This window comes from Lates calcarifer, linkage group LG4, assembly GCF_001640805.2.
Source record: "Lates calcarifer isolate ASB-BC8 linkage group LG4, TLL_Latcal_v3, whole genome shotgun sequence".
NCBI classification, from domain to species: Eukaryota; Metazoa; Chordata; class Actinopteri; family Centropomidae; genus Lates; species Lates calcarifer.
In genome coordinates, this window is record NC_066836.1 from 17,612,257 (window position 1) to 17,627,985 (window position 15,729).

The 15,729-nt window shown below is 40.3% G+C and overlaps 2 protein-coding genes across 4 annotated transcripts; both read left to right on the top strand.

The window, feature by feature from the left end:
* Positions 1 to 2,989: 2,989 nt before the first annotated feature.
* Positions 2,990 to 9,224, top strand: LOC108883784 (profilin-2). 2 transcript variants are annotated; one of them, XM_018677263.2, is made up of 3 exons: positions 2,990 to 3,343; positions 4,986 to 5,178; positions 7,107 to 9,224. In XM_018677263.2, exons 1-3 carry the CDS (start codon positions 3,215 to 3,217, stop codon positions 7,202 to 7,204), a joined length of 420 nt encoding a protein of 139 aa, XP_018532779.1. In that variant the 5' UTR covers positions 2,990 to 3,214; the 3' UTR covers positions 7,205 to 9,224. The 2 variants fall into 2 exon arrangements, with proteins under 2 accessions (XP_018532779.1, XP_018532778.1); XM_018677262.2 differs by having other exon boundaries at positions 2,992 to 3,343; positions 7,422 to 9,224.
* Positions 9,225 to 10,192: 968 nt separating this feature from the next.
* LOC108883773 (MAGE-like protein 2) lies at positions 10,193 to 15,210 on the top strand. Of its 2 annotated transcripts, none has more exons than XM_018677248.2 (7): positions 10,193 to 10,592; positions 10,757 to 10,939; positions 11,040 to 11,161; positions 11,241 to 11,406; positions 11,875 to 11,990; positions 12,063 to 15,047; positions 15,122 to 15,210. In XM_018677248.2, exons 1-7 carry the CDS (start codon positions 10,316 to 10,318, stop codon positions 15,125 to 15,127), a joined length of 3,855 nt encoding a protein of 1,284 aa, XP_018532764.1. In that variant the 5' UTR covers positions 10,193 to 10,315; the 3' UTR covers positions 15,128 to 15,210. The 2 variants fall into 2 exon arrangements, with proteins under 2 accessions (XP_018532764.1, XP_018532763.1); XM_018677247.2 differs by having other exon boundaries at positions 10,197 to 10,592; positions 12,063 to 15,054.
* Positions 15,211 to 15,729: the final 519 nt, after the last annotated feature.

Below are 15,729 nucleotides of genomic sequence, written 5' to 3' on the forward strand. Positions count from 1 at the left end.
AGCTACTGGGCCCCATTACCTCCCTGTTCCTCACAGTCTTTCTATTCTTGAACTCTACCTGACCCCAGATTTGATGTGTGGAAGTTTGATTTGGGACATTTATTTAGGAATACACACCACAGACAGAAGAATAAAACTGGAGTACTAAAGGTGTTAAAACTAGATTTCTTTTATTCAGTGAACTTCTTCAAGACAGGATCCTATATTCAGGTAACATAGTGCAGTATGTGCAGCCTGTGAATAACATGTCACTGGGAATTTTCCCTTGTTTTTTGACAGTGAGCTGTTATGCATGTTTTGAAATACACATTAGTGACAACATGGCTGCACATTTTTACTTGCTGTACATCTCAAAGGAGCCCTGGGATACTTTGATTCTAATAATCAGCAACTGTCAGGATACCACTGGGTAGCGTACATTTAATTTGGCTATTCTTTTTCAGTGACCAGCACAGAAGTCAAACTTTACTGGAGGGCACCTGAAGGCATCAACTCTCTCTCTTCCTCTCCCCCCATAGGTATTTATGTATGCTGCAGTAGTACATGTACACTGATATTATCAGGTAACTTCCATAGGAGCATTCTGCCATGCATATTTTTACAGTGTCCCCATAAAATGTTATCACAGGATCATAAGGTTCGTGTTTTGTGAGGGTGCTTTGTTAAAAAACTTCTTTGTGCAAGTTCTGCCTCTGCATTTTTACAGAATCGTGCAACAGATCGTAGGAATGTCAGTACTGGAGGAGTACACTACAGCTCAGCAACAAGTTTACAGCCCCTCTCATGGAGGGGTAGGGGAATTGGGCATGAAGGGAGCTGTCTTTGGGTCTGCAGTTTATATACTGTACTGTGATATACACATTTTAAGCCATAAACATTATTAAATCTGTCAAAAGTTTGTCTAAAACAGTGTAAAGAAGGATCAGCTGTATGACACGACCCTCAAATTACACTAATTCAAAGTTACTTTTGCCATGTATAGCAAAACACTGAAGCAATGTCACAGCGAAGATGATAAAATATATTGTGCTGGGAAGGTTGGTTTAAAGTTCTACAGTTTTGTGTAGTTTTGTGTAGTTTTCTGTTCAGCAGAAATTACAATAACTTTTTTTTTACAAATGATTTTTATTACAGCTAACATATGACGGTAACTCCTGTGATCACTACATGACTTACTATTATTTACAAATCCGTCAAAAAAACAAACAAACAAATATTAATATTGTAATGAAATATGATAAATATATAATAAATATCCCTAGAACCAGCCACAGACCAAATGCAGGTTTAAAGACATATATCAAGTCATGGCTCTGCCCCAGAGATAAACCAGATAGAAGTCAAACCATAGAGAACACTGCCCCTGGTGGCCGTACCCCTGTCTTTCACTCTGACAGTGTATCACACTCCTTTCCTTTTTTGGTTATTTTGCATGAACCTTGTATTGTCTACCATCTAAGTTGGCTTTTGTCCCTTAATAAAAAATTTTCATGCCAGTTTTCCAGCAAATTGCCCTTAAAGTGCAAAATCAAACAGTGGACTAATCTATCACAGATGATCACTGTTCTCCGAAATAGACAAGAAATAAACAGCCACAAAATTGTTGACCCAAGACCATGGTCAAAAAAGTACCATTCTGTGTGCTTATTAGAAATTACATTATGCACTTTGTACAATGATGCATCAACTCAAGCCATTATGGGCTGAATTTGACTGTCACAAATGAAATCAAATCAATTTGAGCCAATAGTGACTCTACAATCTTGCCCACCCTCACCTATCAGGACAGAGTAATTCCTGGTTTAAATCATTAATTCGCTATTGTCATAGTTAATCCAAGAAGGGGAGAATAACATCAGGTCCATCTTACAGGGTACCGAACTGAGTCTATGTGCTATGACAGATCTACACTACTGGTAAAATCTCTTTGGCCAGGGATTATAGTAAAATGATCATTTGTTTTTATCACTTAATCTGTTATGAATAGAAGACAATCATGATGCAATCATTTGTCTTTTTAAGTAATAGGAGAGGGGCCCATTGCATCTGTGGGTGGGGTAATGCAAGTCTGGTATTAATGACACCAAGGTGCCTGCTTTGATCCCTGGTTTTGAGTGGATGAAAATGGACGTACAGATCTCTCTTGAGCAGGGCACTAAATGTCTCTAACACTCCACTGTAGCACGAGGTGAAGAGGGATATGAAATAAGACAAACTTTATTCAACTTAACACATGTTCCAATATTATCCTTCAAATGTCATTTTTCTTTTTGTCTGACCTTATTAAAAATCGGTGTCTGAAAAATATTAAGTGGTAAGCTTTGGCACAAACTGGGGTTCAACATGAAAGATTACAAAATACATAGCTCAATTACATAAAACCGTGTTATTGCACTAAATAAGGAAATTTATATCATATGGCTGTGTATGAACATATATTCACTTTTGCTTGTGATTCACATACAAAATCATGGTCGTGACATTACTTGGGGTCAGTCGGTCTTCTGAAACGTGTCATCTTCTTTCCTCATTGTAAAATATATAACATTATGACTAACATTTTGTGTTCCTCAGATACTTATAAATAACTCAGATTTAGCAGGAGAAAATCAGTAACCATCGGCGAGGAGCTTCTATCCAGGCGTCTACTATCTTAAAAAATACATTTCAAGTGGTGATTTCATGGAAGTATGTCAATAAATTTGGGATCCATCTGCCACATGCACCTCAGGGCATTTTGTTTTTCTCTATGCACTGACGGCGACTGCTCATCCTCAGCCACGCAAACTGAACTGCCTATTGTGTCAGTCTTTGTTATGTTATTCCCTCAACATGAAAACAATGAATGAAAGAATGAATGACTAAACGTTTCAATCAGTAAATCCCCATTCGCTTCTATGTGTACCCCGGCATTCCCTCAGACAGTTGACTCTTGGCTGAGCTGATAAGTCCCTCTTTATTCCGCCGCCTGCTGCCATAAAAGCGCCGGGGAGCTCATTGTGCGGAGTGATCTGATACGGACTACACCCAGCCGCTGCCTCACTGCCCTGGCTTTCTTTGCTGCCCCAGCCTTGACGTTGGTTAACGTCGAAGTACGGGTTAGATTGGAGACTCTAAATTCGCCTGTAGGGTTTCTTCCAATTTGGCTGTCTCTTGTTTGGCAACCTTACTTCCAAAGCTGTAGGGATTTTTATTTAGCATCAATTTCTTGAATATGTCTTGGCAAAGCTACGTGGAAAACCTGATGGCCGATGGCAGCTGTCAGGATAGCGCCATTGTTGGGTATTCGGACGCCAAATATGTTTGGGCAGCACATGCCGGTGGTACTTTCAACAATATCACGGTAAGAGTGAAAAAATGAGGTAAATGGGGTGAAAGTATGGCTCCGTTTTACATTGTTATTATGTATCACCCACGCAGACGCTCACCAGACTGAATAGCGTTGAAACAGTTGTCTAAATGACTAGCAAGCTAGCGGTACCATGCTAGCTTAGCGGGTTAGCTAGCTAGCTCACCGCTGGCCTGTCTCGGCTATTTCCTGCTAAGGAAACGCTGCAGGATTATGGACCTCGTGTGGATCAGATAAGACTTCACACATTGTGGCTTGCACGCACCATAAAGCCACAAAGCGGCTAGCTGCCATTGACACACACTAATCTAAATATGAGGACACAGCTAAATTAACCTGATGCTAATTTAACGCTAGCAAGTGGATGGTGTCTGACTTGAAGGGAGCGTGCATGCTTTTGTGTGCACGGCCGCTTTGATTAGAAAACGTTAAGCTGCTGCTTTACCGGCAGACCGGTTTAAAAGGCTGTCACCGGCTGACGTTTGGTCAGCATACAATGACTCTGCCTTATCCCATGAACACAAATAAACATGCCCATTATTTTTTAGTGGCATTGATAATGTTTTTTTTAAATTCATTGAAAGGGACGGCATGAGAGCTAACGGGTGCATAGACGTCACTTTACTTCCGCTCCTTACTGCAGGCAAAGGTTGCAAGCTGTTATTGCTTAGATGCGGGATGGGATGTGTCAGGAGCCAGAATTTGTGGTATTGGGATCAGTACATTTGTAGTATTCTTCACAAACCTCCTCTCTCATAGTCGGGCTGGAATTCATAATGCAACAGTTTTACATCCAGTACTGGTGCCAGGACAGCTGTTTTACTATGGTTGGAAAAGGGCTCCTGCTTACAATAATTTTAGCAATCGACTGTTCTGGAGATTATTTTCTCGATTAATCACTCGTTCTATCAAATGTCAGAAAATGGTGAACAAACAGTGCAAAATCCGTACACATTCAGTTTACTGTCAAGCAGCAAATCCTGATGTTTGAGGATGTTTAGACATGTTGCCTGATGAATAGGGCTGCAACTCTCAATCATTTTCAGTATCATATAAACTGATGATTATTTTTCTGATTAATCAGTAAATCATTAGGAATGTCTGAAAATGGTGAAAATTACAATTTCTTTAAAAAACTATTTCCTGAAGTCCTGTGTGATGTCTTAAAATAGCTTGTTTTGGCTGAAAAAAGAAAATCATTTTTGCTTTAAAGAGATAAAACAGTGTCACTTGCTTAATCAACTGACTAGTGTCTTCAGCTATAATTGCACATTTGACAGTATGAATAGATTTTTGGGATAAATGAGGATTTGACAACAATGTCACACAGAGCTCCTGATGAAAATGATGATGAGCAAGTGTCCCCAAGGAAGGACATGAATTCCCAAAAAGTCAAGACACACAAGCCCTTAATTATCATGGCTGCATAGTATGACCGATTGTTGCTATTATACTGTAACAAAGTGTAGCCTTTGACTTCTTGGGGAATTCATCTTTTTTGATGCAGATATCAGTCAGTTCATATAGTTATTAATATTGTAATAAGATTCATGCTGGTCATGTAACTGGAAGCATATTTATAAAATCTGTCTGACTTGACTTTGCCCCAATCCTTTGGTTTTTGCATGTTTTTCAGTCTCAAGAAATTGATGTCCTTATTGGTAAGGACAGGGAGACCTTTTACACCAGCGGTCTCACTCTGGGCTCAAAGAAGTGTTCAGTCCTCAGAGACAGCCTCCAGGATGATGGGGACTGGACAATGGACATCAGGACAAAGAGCCAAGGAGGAGAACCTACATACAATATCTCTGTGGGAAGAGCTGGAAAAGGTAAAAGTGTAGTTTTCAAAAATGGTTCTTCATCACAACGATTAAAATGCTGCTGTTTCAATGGGTGAAGACACTATATTATTTTACATTGAGAAATCACATTATATGAGAGTTGTATGGGCCCATTTTACTGAATTTGCAAAATGAGATAATTTCTTGTTGCTTTTTACATCAAAATAAACCCCATATTTGTGACATAGACATGAACAAGAGCCTTATAAGACTCATAAATCTATCTGCAATATGCAAACAACAATCACCTGTGAATGTGACATCTGCAATAGTTTTTTGTAGTTTGAGCAGCAGTCTAAAACTATAGCCCAAAAATATATTTAATTTATTGTAATGGAAGACCGGGAAAAGCTGCAGGTCTTTACATTTCAGACCCTGCTACTATTTGACATTTTTGCTTGAAAACCAACTTGAACAGTTCAAGGTTTTATCAAAATAGTTTCTGATTAAAGTGGAAACAAGTAACAGCAATTGCAGCTATTTTGATAATTGAAAAATTGTTTTATCACTTTCTTTAAGCAAAAAGCCAAGCATTTACCACTTGCATATGAAAGTTCTATGCTTTTCTTTCTCATTTTTGAATTTGAATGTTTTTTTGACTGCTGCTCAGACAAAATACGACATTTGAAGCCGCTACCTTGGGCTTATATATTTACAGGACATTTTTACTGTTTTCTAACATTTTATTGACAAAACGATTAATTGAGATAAGACTCGTAGGTTAATCAATAATGTAAATGGTCACTGGTTACAGCTCTACTGCTGAGGCAGTGCTCAGAAATTTCTTCTGTAAAATTGGCCCCAGAGTCACAACATGACATGATGCTCTCAGGCAGGGATTAAAGGTGCAGACTTGTGAAGTTAAAATTACACACATTTACTTAATGGTTTGATTTTTTTTAATTTTATTTTTTTTGGTTTGTTTGTTTGTTTCATTTTAAACCTCATTGTAAGCCATAGTTTGCCTCCTCTAGTCTGTTTGCCTTTGTGGTCCTCAGTGTCTGACATTGCTCCAGTGTTTCTCACAGCTGAGTACGCTTTTGCTGTTGTCTGACATCTAAGACTTTTGACAGTTGACGACAATATAGCATCATATACGTTTGGCCATACAATGGCAGACCTTTTAATCAATTCTCCCTTCATTAGGATGTTGGGGAAAAATTTTGCCAAATTTTGAAGTGGGAAACACTGATTGCAATCAAAACCAAACTCTATTTTACTTTCATTTTTTAAACATGACTCCCTTCTCTGTTCAGTTATTTGACCTGTCACCTTCCTGCTCTGCATGTTTTGTGAAGGGTAGTCAAAAAAGCACAAATGAAGTGTTACACAAATTTAATTGGTCCCAACAAGTGCAGTGAGATGCTTCAGTCTCTTTACACAGCTGTGTGGAAGATAAATTGCTCTTTATTTAGCCTCTTGTATGCATCTTTATAGTTCTTTCTTGATTTAGCATAACAACCCAGTGCTTGCTTGAGAGCCGTACAACAAATGTTGTCTTTGCAAAAATCAAGTGCAGTGATCTTCTCACGGCTTATATTTATCACATTAGAAAACACACACACACACACACACACACAGACAGCCATGTGCTGTGTGGGAAATTCTCTTATTCGCTCACTGACTATTCCCTATGTGCAAGTAACAAATCACAACTTGAGACAACACTGAATTCCCATCATTTGTCATCAAGGTCCAGGGTTTCATGAAATGTATGGACACTACATTGTGTCAATTGGTAAAATCTATTATAGCAAAGAACAAGTTAGTCCTGTAAGGCACACTGTTGAATATCCCTGCACTAAACACTTATGGTTATGGTACTTTTTACTTGGAATGCCTTTCTTCTACCTTTTTTTTTTTTTTTTTTTCTTAAACTTTTCTTAACTGTCCCTTTTCTATCTCTTCTCTTTCAGTTTTGGTTCTTGTAATGGGCAAAGAAGGGGTCCATGGAGGTGGATTGAATAAGAAGGCTTACTCAATGGCAAAATACTTGAGGGATTCAGGGTTTTAATGTTTTCAAGCTCACTTAGATAAAATTGAGGGACAAAAAGAAGAGAAAAGAAATATTGCTGTTAAGATTTCTCCTGCAAAGCAGTCAAATGTCTTGGAAACTTTTAATAGCAATGAAGAGTGGTAAGATACTGTGTCACCTTTGTTCCCTCCTTCGTCCTGTAGGGGGGAGACTCTTCAATTTTGTTCATTTCTCTTTTTTTCCTTGTGTGCTCCAGTATTGGTTTTAGTCATGGGAAAGGAGGCGATCCATGGTGGAAATCTTAACAAGAAAGCACATGCAATGGCTGATTACCTGAGGAAGTCTGGATATTAAGCAACCTCTCCACCCATACATCAACTTAGCAGTTCACTCCCACTCACTGCATTGTCGACACTACTTCCAGGATTAGATGGCATACAATGTTACTTCCTCCCCAGTCTACTTTTATATACAGCCTTTTGTTTGTTCAGCTCCCCCACCCTCCTTTTTTTTTTTTTTAAAAGAGAAAACCTTCCCCACTTTAACATTGTACTTCTCATGTTTTTGACACTACATTAATGGCATGTTCTTTGAAATGTTTAATAACCAAAAGAGTGTGCAAAAAATGACTGCAAAGTGTAATAAAAGTGTTAAACAAATTTGGACTCGCCTTGTATAACATTCACTTAGCATCTGGCTAATATTCCAAGGGAAGTACACATGTAATGGTGGTGACAGTTTGTATAGTTATGCTTTTTTGAGCATCACTAAAATATGCCGGGTTCCTTTTTTTTCCCTTTTCATCAGCATGTGGGCATTTAAAAGTTGCATGCATACCCCTCTTTAGCATACAGATCCCAGCCCTATCCCTGCTCTGTCCCAGCGTAATATTCCAGCCAAAACCATCTTCTCATCTCACCTCCATCTTCAAGTCTTCATAGCCTCTGTTAAAGAAACAACAAATTTCCTCTGACAAAGTCCTGTATGTGTGTACCGATTGGCTGCCCTCGGGCACAACTTGTTTTATCCTCCATCACACGCTTTTGCTGTCGTACCTGAATGTGGTCTTAAAAGTTAATGATGTGGTGTTGGGCTGTTGTTTTGAGTGTAGTGTTTAAGGTCAGCATTGCTGAGGCCTCAAGATATCGTCACGGTAACTTCAACACATCCTGGAGTCTCAGCGGACATTCCACCTCTGTGACAGCTCAGACATTTGTCGGTCAGCTCCTGCTATTTGTAAATTTTGCTGTGAATCACTACACACTCATGTGAAGTTATTTTTCCCCCTCCCCCTTTGGACCAATTGTCAGTATAAAGAGGATTATTAGAATTCAACTTATTCTGATGGACAATTGTTGGCATCACCTGTTGACTGTAAATCAAGACAACTTCAGATGACTGTAAAACATTTAACTGCTTCTTTAGAGTTCAACACTACTTAAACTTTTCATCACTAACTGATTTGTTGCTAACTTCATGTCCATTAACCAATGAAACGGCAATGTCATTTTACTACAGTATGAATGCATTTTGACTGTAAACCCAGGCTGTTGGGCTCCAACACCGTGGAATTATTTGCCTTGTGCTTTAGTCATCAAAGGTGTATTCACAAATTGTCATAGTACGGTACTTAGAAGTATATTTAAAAGAAAAAATGATGCTGTGTACACTAAACATATTGAAAATGGTGTTGGTTGGAATAAGAACATTTGTAAGTTGTCTTGTGAAAATTTTCTGAGAATAACTGTGTATTCTGTGCCATAAAATGGATCTGATCTGTTGCTACTACGAGTTGGATTTTTAACTGCTGCCCCAGCAAGAAGTAACTTTTAATGGCACTTTCCTAAGGGATATTTTGGCATCAGTAATCTCCAGACTTTGTGGAATATGTACAGAATTAAACAACAGAAAAATATGTTTGCAATATTTTGTCTTTTTTTTTCTTTTTCTTTTTTTGAGATGGAAATTCTTTCTGCCACAAAATCTGCTATTTCAAATGCCATGAATTGATGCGACATCTTGTTTACAGACAGATCAAATAAAAGTTATTCCAACCAGAGGTAAAGTCAACACGTCCTGTCTGTTGCCTCTCAAATAGTCTAATTTTAATTCAGGTATTCAAACTAATCATCTTAATAGTGCATATTTCTGTTGGAGGAATGGAAAACAATTAGGATTTTGGAATGTATAGTTCCCTCTCCCTGTTGGTTCCTAGACCAATTTTTTAAAACAGAAAATTGTAGTAGGAGGTTGAAGGTTGAAGACTATCATTACAGGAAATTAATTGCTCTTGATGGGCTCTACTTTGGTTGTATCAGACAGATCAAGCAATTTTTTTTTGTAAACATAAGGCCCTTAAAAGCATAATGAGGTGAAAGTTCTCCTTAACTTTTGGGATCAGAATGATTGAGAAGGAACAAACCTTTTACTCCAAATAACAACTTAGATTTTGTGAGACATGTTGATTAGATCAAAGGAATAAGATATTAACTTTCATTAATCTTTTTAACCCTTCACGCTCCATAAAAAGTAAACCCCATACAGATGTCATGTATGTGGTATCTTTGGAAACTTAAGATGTCCACCAGAATTTAAAATGAAGTGATGTGGGTCTGAATAATATATGGATGCACGACATGAGTTTCTGATAACTAGTCGACCAGTGGGACGCTATTGCTGAGTCCACAGTATGGTGCATGTACATTTAGCTCACAGTTAGTCCTGAAGAAGACAGCTATTGACACCATTACACTGTAAGTACCAACACTGTTTGCTACGACACATTATTGCCAGTTATTTTGGATTTGAAACACATTTCTCATAGTTGTGTAAAAGACAAATCAACATATTACAATCTCAGGGAATGTATAAACGTTTCTGTCAATTGGCTTTAAAAGAAAGGTTTTTCTAAAAATGTTTGTCGTTCTCCTCCATAATTTTGAGATTATACTTAAGCCCTGTAGCCTGTTGATACCCCGCCCCTACCTGCATGATTGGCAGCACCTGCTGCAATCAGGTGTCTGATTAGTCGTAATTGGGACCCGACCCCACGCACTCAGTAGTTAAACCTACCTGTGCGGAGGGAAGTTGAGCGTTTGCGGCACACTACTGAGGCAATCTGCCTGTGTGCGGTGCTTTTTCTTTGTTCCAATGGCGTGTAGCGAGAATGGGGGCAGTAATATTTTGCTATGTTTAGGAATTTTTGTGGTTGCTAGTTTAGTTTGCCATTGTGCCACACTGACAAGGCTTAAAACACTAGATAAATTAAGAGAAAACTCGACGTTTAGCCAAGGTCAAGATAAAGGACACGCTCTGCACAACGGAAGACTCTTGATTGGGCAAAATTCTCTGCAAGGTGTTAAACTCAAAGGAACTAAGGCCACAGAGATCCTCCTGGATGTTGATACTGATTATCAAGCAGACATGGGTAGGTACAGTAGAAATTTTTCTGACAGTCCTGCATAAAATACACTACATTGTTGACACCTGGTTATCCATTAGGCTTCTAACTTAATCTGTGCGTCATTATTAAAACCGTTATATAATAGTGGTGTACTTACTTGAACTTAAACAAAGCCTAATTTTTAAAAGGTTGGACAGAGCCCAAGCAACCTAAAGGACAGGGTGAAAGCTTTTTACGACCGAGGTCAGATGATGCAGCAGTGGAGCGGCTCCTTAAAATGGAACCGAAAGTGGAATGTACAGAAGACTCCATGAAGCTTCAAGTCCAGGATGCTACTTCTACCCCTGGATCTCTGTTTTTTGTGGACAGGGGTAAGTTTTCAGCTTCCAGTTAAGTCATGCATTTACCACTATATTACAGTACTGTTTTTTTTTTCTTAATTCATCTTCTTTGTCAATTTGAATCTCTCAGGAAGTCACCTGTCTCCCCTGCCTCTGTCAAAGTTGCCACCAAGCTGTGGTTACAGCATCAGGTCAACACGAAGAGATTTGGTCTTAGTTGCACCCTATGATGGTTGCTTTGTTGCTCTTGAGGTGGGAGACAATCTGAAAGCACTGAACCCTTGAAACTGTTACATTTGCACACTTGTAACATTTTCCTTGCTGGTTTCAGGAGGACAGCTATGTTCTCCCGTTGCGTTGGTGGGGAGTACCAGTGAGGATGTCATGCCCTTTGATGAGACCATCTTCACCTAACCCGCCGATGGTTACCTGTTATGCTGAGGGCATGGTTGTGAAAATGGAATGGACAGCCTCTGTTGCTAAAATTAAAGTAAATTGTAAGTTTTTGCTTGTTTTTGAGTATTTCATGACATCATTTCTAAAGCTTGGTAAAGGTATAACATGTCTGCCGCACTGCCCTGTAGACAAAATCAAAGTGTTTGTGAATAAGGGTGTAAGAGTTTGCTATGGTTACTAACATTTAGTTGTGCAGGGGCCCTTGTTTTTTATGTGCTTTCTTATGGTCATTCTAATTTAAGTGACATCCGTGCTTTTCCTATTGTTCCATACAGCACTCTTCATACAGTAAAAGCCTTGCTGCTTGATGACATTAGGTTTCTCTGGAAAACAGTAACTTTATCCCTCATCTCTGAAATACTAAATTATTGGGTTGCTTTTTGAACATCCATAGCTGCCATAACTACTGTAATCTTCCATTCTATTTGGTCTTTATTGTTAGGGAAATTTACTTTGAATACCATGATGACTGATGAGTGCGCTTGGTAGTAATATATTTTACTTTGCAGTGAATGGTAACTGGGAGCTGCTGATGAAGGCCTCACCCAGGTGTGGGTTCAGTGTAGTTGTACATCCTGAGGGTGTGGTCATCTCTGTCCATTATGTACCCTGCCTAGAGAAAAAGGTACAGTAAAATTTAATTAAAAAAATTTCTGTCTTTAAAACTTGTGTAACCATCAGCATTTTTGTGTTCCAGGATGGACTGTACACCCTCGAACTGGCCGCAAATGGAGAAACAAAAATATCCTGCCCATCACTGTTAGCACCTCAAATTGAAACCACAAAGGGTCCACAACAACAAACTGAAATGCCATACAGAGGGCTGCCTCTCCCCACCCCACCATATAATTCTGGTTCAACTCAAAGTCCTCCTGCTGTCCCAGGTTTTCCTCAGGTCCCAGGGATACCTAATGAGAAACCAAATCAGGGACCAAAGGATATTAATCAACCTCAGTTACCGCACTATCCTTTTTACCCCCATTTCTACCCTTATCCAGACATTAAACCTACACCAGCGGTACAGCCAGTCTCCTCACCTGTAACAAAGAGAAATGGACTGCAATCCCAACAAACTATCCATCCTCCAAATCTGCCAGTGGCCCCGGGGGGCCAAGTGCCTCAGCCATTCATTCCTTTGCCATTTTACCCCTGGCCAACCCAACCTGAAAAAGTGCCTGTTGAAAAAGAGCCTCCTGTTCAGCGTCCAGACACCCAACCACCTAATGACAAAGTGGAAAAGCCTTTTTACCCTTATCCATACTATATTTTGCCACCTAAGACTAATGTCTCTCCTGTACACAGGCCTGAACCAGAACCTATACCTACAGCATCTCCCCCAGTCGTCCAAACAAGACAACAACCTTACTACCCTATACCATTTTTTCCTCAACCACCTAAGCCTGAAACTCCCCCTACACAGCCACCAGTGACCAAACCACCGCCAAGTAAACTGGATGAACATGTCCCTCCAAATCCATTTAACCCCCCATTTGGACTTCCTCAGAAACCTGTAGGACCACCTGTAATCCAGCCTGGTGGCCAAGAACAAAAACATTTTATTCAATTTCCTTTTTTCCCTCAGCCACCAGCTTCTGAAGTAAAACAACCTCTCCAGCCACTGTATCCTGACACCCCTAAAAAACCTTTACCTGAAAAGACTGTGCCACCAAAGCCCCCAGTTTTTCAGGAACCTCAGGGACAGATATACCCATCATTCAACCAGTACCCATTTTACTTCCCATTTCTGCCCCAAGGCCCCTATCAGACTCAAATGCCACCCACACAGCAAACCTCTACACCGGCACCAAAAGGCCAAGCACAACAAACCCCTAGCCCATTACAACCTGAGGCATCTAAACCCAAAGTGCCTTCAGCTTTGTCACCCAGCAAACCACCAGAAAGCAAAGGGCCATCACATCCTGAAGCCCCTCAGGGTCAGGTACACCAATACCTCTATCCTCTGTACCCTCAGCCAGATCCATCTGAAAATCAGCCAGCTACACAGCCAACTGCTGTCCAACAACCACCACAGCCTGAAACCCCTTGGGGCCAAGTGTATAACATGTACCCCTACCACTTCCTCTACTCCCAGCCAAAACCTGAAAATCAGCCAGTTGAGAAGCCAGTGCATAAACCCTCTTACCCACAGCCATCCAAGATACCAGGTGCTGGACCAAATGGTGCTAAAACTCCCATTGAAAGGCCAGTCCCCAGTGAACAGCCTCCAGGTGTCCAACCTCCAGATGGCCAGGGATATCACCCTTTCCACCCACAACAGCCCCAGTTCCCTCAGCCTATAACATTACCCCCTGCTTCCTCCATGCAACAGCCGCAGCAGGTTGCCATTACACCACCTAGTAATGGTGGTATAGGCCCACAACCGGGGTTATTCTGCCCTCAGTTTTGCCCATCTGGATTTACTAATTGCTGTCCACAAATTGCTTTTCATCAACATCTCCATCATATTGTTCCAGCTGGACTTGTTGGTAAAGATACTCCTCCGGTCCACCCAGCACTACCATTCCTGCCCTCAGTGGCAATGACGGCACAAGTCTCCACAAGTTCCACCTCTGTACCCACTTCACTGCAGTCTCATCCACCTGGAAATGAAAAGCAGCCACATCTCCTGCCACCAGATGGCAACCCTGCTGCATTACCAGGAGGCGTTCCCCAGAAGCCTTCAAACCCTGAACTACCAATGTACCCTTATTCTATACTTAATTTACAATATCCTAATTGGCCATATCTACCACAAAATGAGAATGTTCAAAATTTATTACAAAGGCTATCAGCGGCTCACTATAATGTCCCCTCTAAACCTCAGGCTCCAGTTAAAGACCCAGTAAATCCAGTGGTGCAATATGGGCCATATTATATACAGTCCCCAGTTCCCCAGATGAGACAACTATCACCTGGGGACATGAATAATCCTAATTTCATGTCTTCTATTGGCCAATATCGACATCAGGAACATATAGCAAACCAGAAAAGGGAACCTACAGCCAAGGAACTGCAGCCATCTAACAAGAAATCCAGTGACTTAAAAGGGCAGACGCATCCTAAAGTCCAAAGTGAACTTGATCGTTATATGGTCCCTTACTACATGCTTCAAGATGCTCAAGCTCCTGCTGATAACTCCTCACAACCACAACCATTTGTGAGTGGCTTGAAGAAATCCACCAAACATGAACAGACCGAACCAAAGAGTTATGTGCTGCTACAGCGTGGCCCACCAGGTAGGGAGCCCAACAGTTTCAGTGACTCTCCACTGCCTTTCAGAGATCTGGGTCATGACACTAACTTCCTTGCACAAAATTTTGCAAGGCATAATGAAAGTAAACCCCAGCACCCTCAGAATTTAAATCCCCCACAGGACAAATCCCAGCACCCTAAATGGCTGGAGAAAATGTCCAGTCCCTTACCTGCTAGTGGCAACTACATGCCAAGGCCTGGTGATGAATCAGAAAGTTTGCCATTAAGACAAATCTCTGCTTCAGATGGCCTTCATTTTGTGCCTTTGCCCCAGGACCCTTCTTTCAGTGAAGTGCATTTAAAGCCTAAATTCACAGAGTCATTGAAAGAGATGTGGAAGCCCATTACACCTCTGGGCTCCAACAGAAGGATTCCAGCCCATGTTCCTGAAAAGGCATTTCAACGATGGAGCTCTGCAGCTGACCATCAAGTAAATGGTGCGTTTTTGATGTGAGTTTAGAAACTTAGCCCAGTCTTTTGGACTAATATGCTTCTCTCTTACAGGACTGAACCAACCTATCCAAAGAGAAGGTGGAAATCAGCAGCAGACATGAGTTGCCCTTGATGTGAATAAACATACAATGGTACCTGAACTCGTGCTTAGGAATGAGTTTTTGTCTTGTTTGCATTTTGGTAGTGTGGGTGGGTGAACAAAATCTGGAAAGTGGGTATAGAACAGTTGTTACAGCAATCAATATCTCTTGGCAGAGGCTAAGGGATAGCTTTTTCTATTTGATAAGTTTCAAAGTTGATGGTTTACTGCTACTTGCTGGCATTATATCCGCTTTGTAGGACCAAAAGGTGCATTGCCCTTATTGAACTTATTTGTCTTGCTCATTTTGCCTTACCATGAACTGGTGCTTACTGAACATTGACCCATTCATGTAAATACACTTACTAAGATTTACCTATTAAACCACAGTGGCCTCAGTGAATGCAACCCTTTCTCTTATTTTATTAAGTTTAACATTCCAGTGTTTCACATGGTGACTTTAGTACTGGTTTGTATTTATGCAGTAAGTAAAAGGATTTCTTTTTTTCTTTTTTTACTGTTTGGAATAGCACAAAACTGAGGTCTCATTTGATTACTATTTTTGATTAATGCCTACCAG